We start from the raw sequence: 14,539 nt of genomic DNA on the forward strand, positions 1-14,539 counted from the left end.
GCGTGCGTGCGTGCGTGCGTGCGTAACACAATGATTTCGGCTTTTACACCACGTCGTAAATCTGAAGGGGAAAGAGGGACGTTCGTCATTTACTTTTGTGTTTCCCCTTTCATTATAAAAATGGATATGGCTGCCCAGAGTACCTTATTAATGCCTTGTGCGTGCGTGCATGCGTGCGTACGTGCATGCGTGTGCGCGTGTGTGCTTGTGTGTGACACACATTTCACATAAAGGTGATAAAGACATGGTGAGAAAATGGAGAGAAGATAAAGGAGGAGGTGGAGGTGTGTAATGACATCACATCACACTGACAGCAGAAATGTTGAAAATGTTGTTGAAATACTCTTTGTCATCTTTCCTGTCCCCGTGGGCTAAATGCTACTGGAGTTCTCTCCTCTCCTCTCTCCCAATAGGATTCTTTAGAGAGGTCATCTGCCTTCCAGCCCTCTTTTCTCTCCTCTCTCTCTCTGTTAGACAGTTCATAATACTGTGACTGCCACTGGCATGAAGCTGTGCCTGACTTGTATACACAGTATGACGGGGTCTGAAGAAAAAAAACACATGTGCACACACAGGGCCACGCATGCACACCCCTCATACACGCCAGGCGAGCACACAATCGACATGGTCGGGAATCAACAGCTGAAACAACAACTGCTCTCATAAGGGAAGGCCATTGTGTGTTGGCTGTGCACTGTCTCAAAACCTACAGCAGCACCCCTCGCCTCTCTCTCCCCCTCTCCTTCCTTACTGCTATAATAGTGGACTGTAAAGTTAGAAGCGAACGTTGATGCAGTTTCAGCTTAAGTGACATTGTGTTAATGCATGTGCTTGTGCGTGTGTGTCTGTCCTTAATGACTTTTTCTTATGCCAAAAACAAACTTGGAGAGCACTCTGAGATTTTCCTGAAAAGAGCCACTGAAACAATACAGTGGAGCCCAAGGCCTGTTTCCATCACGGAGGAAATCCTGCCTTCAGGGCCTCTGATAGTGGTAAGATGGCAGAGAGAGAGAGAGAGAGAGAGAGAGAGAGAGAGAGAGAGTGCATGTGTGGTGAGTACATGAGCACGATTAGAAAAACAGAGTGGAGGGTTAGGTGAGACATAAAGTAAAAGGTGGTCTTGGCACAAATACATAAAGGTCAAGATGGGACCATAAAAAACAGGGAGGTTTGGCCGCCAGGATTAATTAAAGAATGATTACTATATGCCAGGATATCCCCCCGTTCAACCCTTATTTTGAAGATCTCCAAAACACCGCACCGGAACCGGATGTTGACTGAATGGTGTGTGTGTGTTGTCGGAAATTGATCTCTCACTGCTGATGAGAAGTGTAGCGCCAATACAGCGACCGCTATGCTCCGTGCAATAAGCGTTGTTTGACCAGAAATGTTGCCTGGGACGGGACATTGACCTTATATATGCACACGGCTGCCATCTTGCCAGTAGGGTGCTAACTAGGTGCAACTTCCCATTGAAAATTAACCCATTCAAACAGAAAATTCATATCTAATTGTATTAAACAACGTCAAACTCACGAACATTGCAGCATTGCAAAAGCTTGGATTATCCTCTTTCAATCTGTAAAGTTTTTGTTTCATAATAATCCACCATAGACATGTTATGAGCTACTTCCTGTCAAGAAATGAATCAGTGTTCAGTGTTGGAGTTTGGAAGTGCTTGTTGTATATCACTCAACAGCCCTGCGTACCACCTGTTTTGAATTTGCACATAATGCAGGAGGCAGCAGGAGGTTGCTTTACTGATAACGAGCGCTTCCAAACTCTGACACTTATAAATACATAAATAAATCACCTGCAATGTATTCCTTGACAGGAAGTAGCTCATAACATGTCTACGGTGGATTTTTATGAAACAAACACTTTGCAGATAGAAAGAGGATAATTCAAGCTTTTCGTACAGCTGCAATGTTGGTGAGTTTGACTTTGTTTTCCAGTCTTATGGCTAACCACCCGAAGCTGAAATGAAATGAAATGAAATGAAATCTATATTTACCCAGGGTATCTGGGCTAAGCTCAAGAACTTGTTTCCAGCCAGGCCCTGCTCATAGAACACATTTCATCGTAGTGGTTGATGCCTTGTTCAAGGGCATTTCAGCGGTGGTAATTTTAACGTGTCGGACGGCTGGTTCGAACTGGGAACCTTCCGGTATCTAGACCGCGCCGCTATCCGTTCGACCACCGCTAATGTGAGTAGCCTTTCGACTAGATCGGATCAAAATATTTATACATTTGAATTAACGTATACAACTTAATTGCCGCTTACAGAGACTAATCACTTAACATAGGTTATGTTTTTCGGCCGTGGTTGTGTTAAGGATGGGAGAGACACATCTCAACATCTCAACAAGAAAAGGTGGATATTGCCATATGGCTGAGGACTGAGAGGGGAAAAGTTAGATGACTGCTGAATGTATGCACACAGCTGACCACAAATGTGGACCACGTGTGTGTGTGTGTGTGTGTGTGTGCGTGCGTGCGTGCGTGCGTGCTTGCGTGCGTGCGTGCGTGCGTGCGTGCGTGCGTGCGTGCGTGCGCGGCTGTGCGTGCGTGCGTGCGTGCGCTTTCAGATTTTGTGAGTCCTGAATCCTGAAAATACAATACAGCATTAGTGGCAGGAAACTGGAAAAAGAAGCAAAGGTGTTTCACTAATAGTGTAAAAACACAGTTCAGAGCCGCACCCATCATGTTTAGCTTGAAAACACTGATAGTGCTCCGATACTCTGGGTGAAGTAGGCTATTAGGCACAAGATTTGAGGAATGAGGCCGAGAGTGTTTTCCTTGTTAGCACTAGTTCACACTTCACACAGAAAGTGCAGTCTAGTTTAGCTTTCCCTTCCAAAGTAGGGATGAAAAAGCTAAGATAAATGATCTTCAAGTGAATAAAAATTACGTGGGGTGTGAGGTGTAGACATAAAAATACATGTTGCTCAAGTACAAGTGTCTCTTTCACAGCTTTGATCACAGACCATGATGTTCCTTAGTTTTAAGTAGAAGAGGTGACAGACACAATAATAATTGTGTTTTTTAATTCAAGATTATTCTTTTTTTAATTGCCGCTCACAACCCATCGCATTGTGATGTATAAACTATAAAGCCCCATATTTATATGAACTAATTCAGGCACACATCGCAGCCAGAGCCCTGAGGTCGGCTGACCAGTCGCTTCTGCTCAGACCATACGGCCCTAGACAATTTTAATAGGATAGGATGAAGAATGTCTTTATAGGCTTGTTTTCCCCCCTTTCTTTTCCTCTCCCTGTTTTGCTATAAAAGAGCACCTTGTATAAATGGTAAATGGTGCATTTTTATAGCGCCTTTATCCAAGGCGCTTTACATAGATTGTGCATTACATTCACCCATTCACACACACATTCATACACCGATGGCGACGGCAACGGAAGCCATGCAAGGTACCAACCAGCACATCGGGAGCAATTTGGGGTTCAGTGTCTTGCCCAAGGACACTTCGACATGTAGACAGGAGCCGGGATTCGAACCGCCGACCCATGGATCATTGGACGACCTGCTCTACCTCCTGAGCCACAGTCTCTGCTACCAATGACATGCTATGCTGAACTTTACATACTGTACAGTCGTACTAGCATTTCAGCTACAGTATAAACAGTACAATCCTCAGTGTTCATTTCAGTCCAAGGAATGTACACGGTGTACATTTGTACATGCTTAGAGTTAAATGAACACTGAGGAATTCTTATCCAATGCAATTAGCACCAAGCTGCTATAACTGCAGGTTGCAGTGGGTCATCTGAACAATAGACTTTCCTGGCAGATTTTCCTATGGATTTATTTGCGAGGGAAATTAGGATGATGTGGAGGTGACTCAATTATAAACTGAAGCCATGTGGTTAGGAAAATGGCATTCCATATGTGCACCTGGTAGAATGTATTAACCATAGCCCAAACAATTTGAGAGGATGAGAAATATTATTTTCCTACAGTACATCTGACTTCTGCTGCGGGATCTGACCCACAAAGCAATCAATTCAGTCCAATAGTAATTAGTAGTAGAGAAAGGATATTGAAGGGAAATAGGAAAGTGACTGGAGAGAGGGAGGTGACATGTGATATTGTTGCTGTTGGGCAGAAACCTCCTAGTCCTATATCCATATTTTCACTTCACTTTTTTTGCGCTGTGAAGCGATGCATTTTGAGCTTTTATATCTGCTACTTTTGCTGTAATGGAAAGTAACAGTTACAGTATGGACATATGAGGTTTCCAGTTTCCACTCTACAGATATGTCACACAGGTTCTCTGCCAGTTCGAGGCTGAGGACATTGTGTGATGATTACAGTATGTTGTCGGCACATTAACTGGTTGAGCCACCAAAGGTGCCCTGAAGAAAAAGCAACTTTAAACGATTAGATGTCATATACTTGGCCTTAAGGTAAAGTTCAGAGAATACACTGTCTCTAACTCTATCGCCTCATCCTTGGACTATTTAGGAAGACGGATGATGAAGTCATGAATGAGGACACCTGCTATAGTGTGGTAGGGCATCAGACCACCTCCTTATCATTCGTTCATGTATTTAATTAAAAGAAAAGTGGCATGGAATGCATGAATGAGCTGAGGGAGGCAGATTCATATTTCAGAAACCTAGTGGAATACTGAAAGGGAAAAAAACAGGCAGAATCTTATTTCTTGAATGAACATGATGGGAACTGAAAAGCAGGTGGAAAATAGGAGTTATACTTAGTTGTACGCAGGTGTAAATAGCGGATGTACAAGCTCACAACACCACAGCACGACACATTGTGGGAGCTTGTACTGTATATCTAAATTCAGTGCATGCCCAGCGCAAGAATAAATGAAGCATTGGTGTTCTGAAGCACAGAAATCTGTTTCTATCATCCCGAGGCACCTGAGAGAAATACATGCAGAATCATAGCATCCTGACCTATTCCATGAATCCATATCTACAGCATGCAAGACTCATCTTATTACATTAGAGTAGACATGGAAAGCTAGTCCGAAACATGGACATGAAGATTAGATCAAAGTGCCCACTGTCCACCTCTCCAGTCTTTAAATCAAAAACTTGTCAAAGACCAATTAAGTCAACCAATTAGATCAGGTTATATTCTACTTTATTGATATCATTAATTGGTGTGTTTGATTGCCCCGGCTAATACATCCGACATACATCACAGTACATAAAGGCGATGTTAGTGGTCATAAAAAGTCAGACAGAAAGTGGTGTTTTATGTTCAGATTCATCCTCCTTTGGTCCCTGTCTGTGAGCCACCCAGCGCCAAGGGGCTGATTTACCTGTCACAACAGGGGGACAGATAATAGGCGTGGTGTAGTGGAGATGGTGGGTAGTAAAGCTGGCGGGGCAATCAGTGACCCAGACAGTGGGAGCGAGAAGGACTCAAGGGGAATACGTAAGACACCAGTTAACCTCCTGCCACTGAAGCCACAGTGATTTCTGAGCACAGGCCAGAGGACAATGGACTGCACTACACTAATTACAAACAACTGACACCAAGAATGGGAAATACACCCCTAAACGTAACCTTTACTTGGGGGGAACAGACAGGTGTACATATATTTTTGAAGTATTTGCAGTTAGGAGAACAGTTTAGTTTCTAAATGTCACCTTTACCAAGTCACAAGCCATGGCCTGCTCTACATTAAATGGAAATGTTTCATGGTACAAGAAAGAAGCAGTGCTGTAGCATCACTAGGCCTATGTGTTTCTTAAATAACTCTCTCAGTCCTTCAGCAGCATAATCCAATGATTTGCAACTTTATTCACCTAAATTGTGTGTAGACCATGTTTAATATACTTTGTTGTACATTGTAAGAGCCGATCTACAAGCTCACAATGCATCACAGTGTGACTTGTGAGCTTTTAGAACTTCTATTTCAGCTATTTTATACATTTGATAAGTTTTGGACAGCTGATGAAATAACTAATAATTATAATAATGTTTTTAGATGTCCGCATACAACATGACTATGATATTCCTAGAATAGGGACCACCAGGGTTAAAATTGTTAAATAAAATAACACACCACTTGTAGTGTAGACTCTGTAGAGTAGACTATTTTCAAATGATCCCCACTATGGAGGGGAGAAATGAAGAGACGTCTCTAGGTCTCTAAGGTGGTACCAGGGTACCAGGGCGCACGTCTCAGTCTGGTGGTGGTCTTGGCAATGCTGTTTTAGGTCTGTGGTAAAGCCCCTAGTGTCATAACTGAGTTTTAATGCATTTCTGGGTAAATATGAGTCTGGGACAGTGTTTGTGTGTATTAACCCGCCCAGATGTCCAGTTTGAACTGTGTCAGCATGTTACAGCAAAAGAGGAGAGAGTGTTTATCTGTGTGTTATAGGATACGTTCCATTGGGCCACCAACCTGAGAGACCACCATCATATCACTGACACTCCCTCCTCCAACAGGCAGTGTGACAAACAAAACAGTCAGACCACGTGCGTGCGCGCGCACACACACACACACACACACACACACGCACACACACTCACACACGCACACGCACACGCACACGCACACACACACACACACGCACACGCACACGCACTCACACACGCACACACACATGCTTGCACAGACACACATGCATACATGCACACACGGTTACATACCGGTATGTGTAAAACAGTGGTGGGGTGTTCAGAAAATATTAGTTAGAACAAGAATAGAAAACCTCCACCTAACAGTTCCATCTCATAAAAAACTCTACAGTATTTCTTAATTAAACCCCCAAATTGTGCAGTTATATATTCTCACATACAATTAGAATAACTTTAACCAGTATTTGTCACGTCACATTTTACATTTGTAAAGCAGTGTATGGGTGAAAATGTTTTGTAGTATTCAGTATAGAGGTAGAGTGAAAAATGGAAATAGGTTAAATAGAACAAAATTAATAACTTAGATATGACACATGTAGGCCTACGTGTATGTATGATATGACGGACCCCCGTCATCTTTTATTTATTTACTTGTTTTGGGACCAGGGACCTCCAGAAGCAAAGATTTTAGTTAAAAATGTTCGCTCAAAGATTTGCACACATTTTCAAGATATTTCAAAAATAGCAGATCTACTATTAGCCTGTACATCTGCTTCTTTTGAATAGTCAAAGTATAAAATATGATTAAAGTGGTTCAAATGGTTGTGACGCTACATTAACAAATTTTGCTGGGGACCCCCTGTCCTGGGACCCCCTCAAGGACCCTTGGGGGTGCCTGGACCCCACTTTGAGAACCACTGTGAAATGCAAGCCATCTGACTCTTTAGTAGTGTTTGGTCTGTCCTTTTTTTTATATTTTATGTTTGTTTGTTTTTTTATATAATGTGTTTTTTTATTGATGATGAGAGCTGCTGTAACACCTTAATTTCCCCTCGGAATTAATAAATTACCTACCTATATTCACACAAGATATATTTTTTATCCCTTTTTTCAGATATAGCTATATGATTAAAACCAAGACCGATAAAAAAGGTTTTCTAAGTGGTTAGCATGTGGGAATGCTTTTTACATAAATGTCAGGGCAATACATAATGTGTGGGCCATTATGGAGAAACCCTAGTGTTGTCCCGTAACATAACAACAACATGCAGGTCTACGGGCTGTCCCGCCACTGACAGTAAAGCGGGTAACCAGATATTCAAAAACAATACGTCATCCCACAATGCACTGCGCCCAGTCTCCTTACAGCATTACCTCATCCCACAATCCACCGCGAGAGCAGCAATGCCTATGCTTCATCGTACGACGGACATCCACAGCCGATCTGCAAGCCCGCAGCGCTGCAAACTGGAGAGGATTTTCAAGGCTGTAGGGCTTGCAGATCGACTGTCGTGTCGGCGCGCCGCACCGCCGTACGGCCGAAGCGTAAACCGAAGAATCTTCTGGGTGGTCGTCTAGGCAACGGCACCTTATCTGAAGATTTCTGAGGCTACGCCCCGCGGACCGCCTCCAGCCAATGGGAGAGCCCAGGCATGACATCATGGCTATTTTTAGAGAAGCAGCGGTAGCCTGATAGATAAGGTTTGCCTTCCACGCTGGACGGGAGAAAGAGCAGAGTATAACAACATCCACCACGGATGAGACACACAGAGAGAGTGGTGGCAAGACACTGACTTATACTATACTACAGAGCAACTTGGGCTCTTCTTTTCATTCCGTGACTTGAATAGAAGGCTGGATTTGCTTTCTTTTTCTTTTAAATAAAAATAAATAAATACAACTTTCTGAACAGTCTTCTCACAACGGGGAATGCCTCATCGGCTGACTCTCACTGAATCATATCAAGTATTCGGCGGGACGGGTACCGAGTCCGACTAGCGATTTCGTAAGTTTTACAGGAGCCTCGATCGGCAGTGATTTATCCCCGGCAGCTGAAAAGACCGACAGGGGAGAGAGAAAAGAAGGACTAAAAGTTGTTTTGTAACAGAGACTTATTTTGTTTCGGTTACCCTTCTATGTCTACCAAGATGGAAACTACATTTTACGACGACTCGCTCAACGCTTTCTCCCAGCATGACAGCGCGGTGTACGGATACAGCAACCCCAAGGCGCTGAAACACACCATGACGCTGAACCTCGCCGACCCGACGGGGCTCACCCTCAAGCCGCATCTGCGGGCGAAAGCCTGCGACATCCTCACGTCGCCGGACGTGGGGATGCTCAAGCTGGCGTCCCCGGAGCTGGAGCGGCTCATCATCCAGTCGAGCAACGGCCTCATCACCACCACGCCGACCCCGACGCAGTTCATCTGCCCGAAGAACGTCACCGACGAGCAGGAGGGTTTCGCGGAGGGCTTCGTCCGCGCGCTGGCGGAGCTCCATCACGGCCATCATGGTCACTTGCCCATGCCCACCAACGCCGCCGGCGTGAGTGTCACCTCGGCTTCCCAGAGCAGCGGCAACGCTGCCCTGCCACCTGTTTCATCCGTCGCCGGTGCCACAGTAGTGTACAACAACAATGTCACCATGCGGTCTGACTCGCCGGTGTACGAGGACTTGGACACTTTCAACCCGACCATCAGCACTGTCTCGTTGCCGAATTACACAAACTCGGCCCCTACTATGTCCTTCTCGGCAGCCCCGCCGCAGCTCCCCATGTACGGGCAGCACTCCGCGCTCATTCCCCGCCTCGCGGCGCTCAAAGAAGAGCCCCAGACCGTGCCGGAGATGCCCGGGGACAGCCCTCCTCTCTCGCCCATTGACATGGAGAACCAGGAGCGCATCAAGGCCGAGAGGAAGCGCATGAGGAACCGCGTCGCGGCTTCCAAGTGCCGGAAGAGGAAGCTGGAGAGGATCTCTAGGCTGGAGGACAAGGTGAAGAACCTCAAGTCGCAGAACTCGGAGCTCGCCTCCACCGCCAACATGCTGCGCGAGCAGGTGGCCCAGCTCAAACAGAAGGTGATGAACCACGTTAACAGCGGCTGCCAACTGATGCTGACGCAGCAACTGCAGACCTTCTGAGAAGGTAAAACAAAGACTGTGAACGACATAGACAGTTCGTTTGAAAGTGAATGGCCGTATCTCTCAATGGATCTGGGACGATATGGCACGAGACTGGCAGGACCGGGGCTGGCACTTTACACACAGTGCCCCCCCCAAGGCGCTCCACTCCACGATGGCGCGTCCCAGACAGGACAGTGGGTGACAGTGGTGGACCGGAGGGGGGAATGGCAACAAGCAGGACATCTTTCTGTTTTGTTTCGTGATGTTTTAATTGTTTTACAGAACAGGACAGGACTTGTGTTTACTTTACCTTTACACCAAACTCTGCATGGGCCTGATCGTGACCACCAACAGGAGACATTCAATATTAGAGAGGATTAAAGAACATGCAATAGAGACTGTTCTTGCTGTATCCACATGGCGCCAAAAAAAGAGACTTGCTGGCTGAAAAGTTATAACAAAAAGCTGCCTGACTTTCTGAGTTACAGTACTTTTTTCTTAATTGTAAGAAACTATTAAGTTAGAAAAGCTTCAAGATGTACTTGTTTCTTTCTAAGGTTGTTTGATGGGGTTTCACTCATTGCTATGTATATAAGATCAACTTGGAGTACTTATGTTTACCATTTGTAATAAGAATACTGCATAATTTTCTATGTTTATTATTTTCTGAGCACTTCAGAAACGAATCAATATTTAAGAAATGTAATAAACTGTGTAAATTGAAACAACAGTGCCTCTGTGTTCTTTGACAGGGGGGGGGGGAGTGGGTGTGTTATGGGAGCCTCACACAATAAAACATGTTGCAACATGTTACAAGAGCAACTAGCTCCCAGTACCTCAAGGTAAATTCCATTAGTGCAGGCCAGGGTATTGATCCTGTTTAAGTGATAGTGTTCCAGTCTGCCTGAGACCAGCTGCACTATTGCAAAGTGTGAACAGAGTTGCTCGCACTCTGTGAGTCGGCCACATTTTTAAAACTGCAGATCAAATTATGTCAAAGAAAAAAATGCATTTTTAATTGCTGGTCAAGTACATGGTATAAAACAAATTGACGAAAATGAAAGCAGAGAGAATGCAATCTTCTCTAGGAATAGGAGTCCTACTCCTATAGTAGGCCTACTTGAAAATACTCAGGCTATCATGATCATCATAGCATGCTGTTCTCCTATCATAAATATTGAGGACCCCAGCACTCAGGAGTAATGGCATGTGATGTTATAACAATCATTACTGATGACAAAACACATGGTTACATTATTTAAATTAACCAGTAGGCCTAGTTATAGTGCAATGGGCAAGGGGATATTTGACCTATATATTTTCCCAGAAATAACAATGTCATACTACACATTATCAGTCTCAACAACAACAACAACAACTAACACATTCCTTATAATCAGTGGGGGAAGACGTAGTCCTACAGATTATAATTTACTTAAGTAAAAGTATAAATCCCACAATATAGCAAAACGTTTTTACAAGTTAAGGGCCTGTATTCAAAATTGTATGAAGAGTCAAAGTACAAAAGTATTGGCATCAAAATATACTTATAGTACCAAAGTAACAAGTTAACAACACAACGTGTTGAAGTGCTTGTAGATTGGATATTATTGAATAGCTGAAGTATAACATGGGGCTTTGCAATAATAATCGAAATCTACAAAGTATCTTTAACTAAAGATGTCTTAAAGGGATAGTTCAGATTTTTTTAACTTAAGTTGTATGAAATACTTGCCATTAATATAGTGGTTGCAACTGTATTAATTGATTGCCCGAGTCCTGTGGTGGGAGTTCTGCTCTGGTTTTGGTGAAATATCAAGTAGTTCCGGTCATTTTGTGGGGGGCACTGGGGGCCACGCAGTAAAAGTAAATTAATCCACAAAACTAACGTAATTTGTATTGTTGACCTATTTCTAAAATATTAGTGCAACTTCCGTTCTTTTTTTACCCCTCTATCACACAGAACTATGTTTTTTGTGTCCATATCACTACGCCCAAAAAATAGTTCCATGTGATAGAGGGGTCAAAGTTGAACGAAAGTCGCGCTAATATTTTAGAAATAGGTCAACAATACAAATTACGTTCGTTTTGTGGATTAATTTACTTTTACTGCGTGGCCCCAGTGCCCCCCACAAAATGACCGGAACTACTTAATATTGACCAAAACCAGAGCAGAACTCCCACCATGGGACTCGGGCAATCAATTAATACAGTTGCAACCACTATATTAATGGCAAGTATTTCATACAACTTAAGTTCAAAAAATCTGAACTATCCCTTTAAGTGGAGCAAGACGTACATTTACCTTGGATATATGTATAGTGTAGTAGAGTAGAAGTATGAAGTAGACTATTTTAGGCTGAAAATGTTATATTCAAGTACTAAAGTGAAAAATAAAGTACCTAAAATGTTTTACTTGTGTATAATACTTAAGTACTTAGTTACTTTCCACCACTGTTTATAATAAAACACAGAAAGAACATCAATAATAGCAGATAGTGTTGGTACAGTCTAGAAGGCTCTCGAAATGTTCCAGTTATACTACTGCTATCCACAAGAGGGCGACATTGTCTAACAGTTGCCTATCAGGTGTCTGGGATCTATCCAATGTCCAATCCAATCCCTTTATTTATAAAGCACATTTGTATACAACAGAGTGTGCTGTACACAAAGAAATACTAAAATCAAAGAAAAAAAACAACAATACATAAACAGGGCAACATAGGGACATAATGCAGTGGAAGCAGCAACTCTTAATCAGTATGTTCAAATGCCAAGGAGTACAAGTGAGTTTTCAGACGTGATTAAACACAGGCAAGGTTTGAGAAGCTCTATAAGGTGGAAGTTCATTCCACAGTGTGGGTGCTACAACGGAAAATTACCTATCCCCCCGGGATTTCAGCTTTGAGAAGTGACTGGTCAGCGTCAGTCGACCTCAGGGCCCTTGATCTATATAATTTCATAGTCAATCATTAATGATAACGAATATAGCCTGTTTAAAATATCTTTTTTCAATCAAAATATAAGATAATGTGTGATAACCTATCACACATTAAAACAACAGCTTATTCAAGCAATGTATTGTTCTAGTATTTTCTGCTTGAACTGAACATTAGCCTAATTAATAGATTCATGTCAGGATATTATTGAGCATGAATGAATGGATTCACACAGTATATTTGAAACAATATATTAAATGATGGACTGACAAACACCAATATAGGGCCAGATATAGATACAGATTTAACATTTACCTTTACATTTTGAGAAATTCTCTGAGAAATCTTAGAACAGCAATTTTGCTTATTTTCAGTCCAATCGGTTACATTACACTTAAATCTACTTAAAAATAATCAGTCAGTTTTATCAGATTTTGTATTTGGGCCTTAAAATATTATCTTTTAAGCATGCAAATGTTTTCCATCATTACGTGAATGGCTATATTCTGGGTAATTTCGAATAATATCAAGTGTGGCTCAGCTGGTATTGTATAATTGTAACTGTTATCATTAAGAAAATCGGCTCCTGTTTTGCCCCAATATGTGCGAACATGACATCATTCCGGAAGTGGTATCTCCTGACCATATAGGGACACCCACTCGTCGGAAGATCTACGTCACCATGGCATAGGCGTGTTTTACGGGAAATGAGTCGCTCCAAAAAGCTGCTGGGCAGTAGGCTAGTATACCATGTGGATTATTAGAGCTCAGCGGGTGTGCTGCTGAAAGTCAAACAATACAACAATCTGCCTTAACGTTATGCAGTTGCATTGCATGCTTAGCAAGGCAATTATCGGTGACATTCCAAAGAACAGGCAAACAAGAGGAAATCATTTATGATTGTAGAAATTTGGTTTCTCCCAAATACAGCATTAAACTGTTAATTAATGTATAAGATGTAATAGGCTATCTAATCAATTCATTTGTAATGTTTATAATCGTATGTTGATATGGGGTGTTCTTTGAGAGAAAATGTTCAAATTCAAGTGTGTTTATGTCACATTATAGGCCTAATATACCTGGTATACAGCAGCATTATGGGCAGTTACATTCCTGTACTTCAACCTTCTTCAACAGTGTTGAGAATATGCAAATATCATAAAATAAGATACAAGTTAAAATTGTAGTAGTCTATATTAACAGTGATAGAAAGGGATCATAATTATAAGGGATCATAAAAGCAAAATTAACCCACAGTATATAATTGTGTGTGTGTGTGTGTGTGTGTGTGTGTGTGTGTGTGTGTGTGTGTGTGTGTGTGTGTGTGTGTGTGTGTGCGTGCGTGCGTGCGTGCGTGCGTGCGTGCGTGCGTGCGTGCGTGCGTGCGTGCGTGTTATACAGCTTGGCTACAAATGTAAACTACTTGTGTTCATATTTGTGTGTATGGCTATCCAGGGTTTGATGAGGTCAGTGTTGTGATCTTCATATGTATGGAGACTGCCATATATGATGGTGTGACGTATCACGAGGTTTATCCATAATCCAATTGAAAAGGATACATTTTCTGGCCAGAACTAATAATTTTTGAAGAAGCATAACATTTGATGGGTTCAGGGACATGGTCCGTTCTGGAAGGCTGAGGTTTCTTCATTTTTACAGCATATTTGGTTGTGGTGAATCATGATGATTTGGTGTTCCATGATATTGCACATTGAGAAAAACACAGTGAATAACAAGATGAGAAGCAAGCTACAGAATAGATGTATGTATTGTGCCACCATGAAGCTTTTTACCAGTGGTAATTAACCTCCTGGCTGAAATGTTTTTTATAGAACAACATACGGTACATTTTATTCATCTTGACTGGAAGCAAATGTATGAGGATTCACAACAGGCCCTGCTTATGAAAACAACCAATAACTTAATTGCAGGTTTTGGCAGCATAATGACAACTGGCCAAAGCCACACAAAGGATAGGTAGAGTAGTAAATGCTGTCTCTATTTACCTGGTTGCCTAGGTGAGATAATTCACTTAGCAATGAGATATATAATACACACATATACCAGACAGTCCAACTTATGAGATCTCTGGCTGGCTGAGTGTATCGTCATTTTAAA

The 14,539-nt window shown here is 42.5% G+C and overlaps 1 protein-coding gene across 1 annotated transcript; it reads left to right on the plus strand.

Moving 5' to 3' along the window:
• The first annotated feature begins 8,080 nt into the window (after positions 1–8,080).
• jun (Jun proto-oncogene, AP-1 transcription factor subunit) lies at positions 8,081–10,210 on the plus strand. Its single transcript, XM_079505736.1, has one exon. It carries the CDS (start codon positions 8,496–8,498, stop codon positions 9,498–9,500), a length of 1,005 nt encoding a protein of 334 aa, XP_079361862.1. The 5' UTR covers positions 8,081–8,495; the 3' UTR covers positions 9,501–10,210.
• The last annotated feature ends 4,329 nt before the right edge of the window (positions 10,211–14,539 follow it).

The sequence above is a fragment of the Electrona antarctica genome (assembly GCF_951216825.1).
Source record: "Electrona antarctica genome assembly, chromosome: 7".
Taxonomy (NCBI): Eukaryota; Metazoa; Chordata; class Actinopteri; order Myctophiformes; family Myctophidae; genus Electrona; species Electrona antarctica.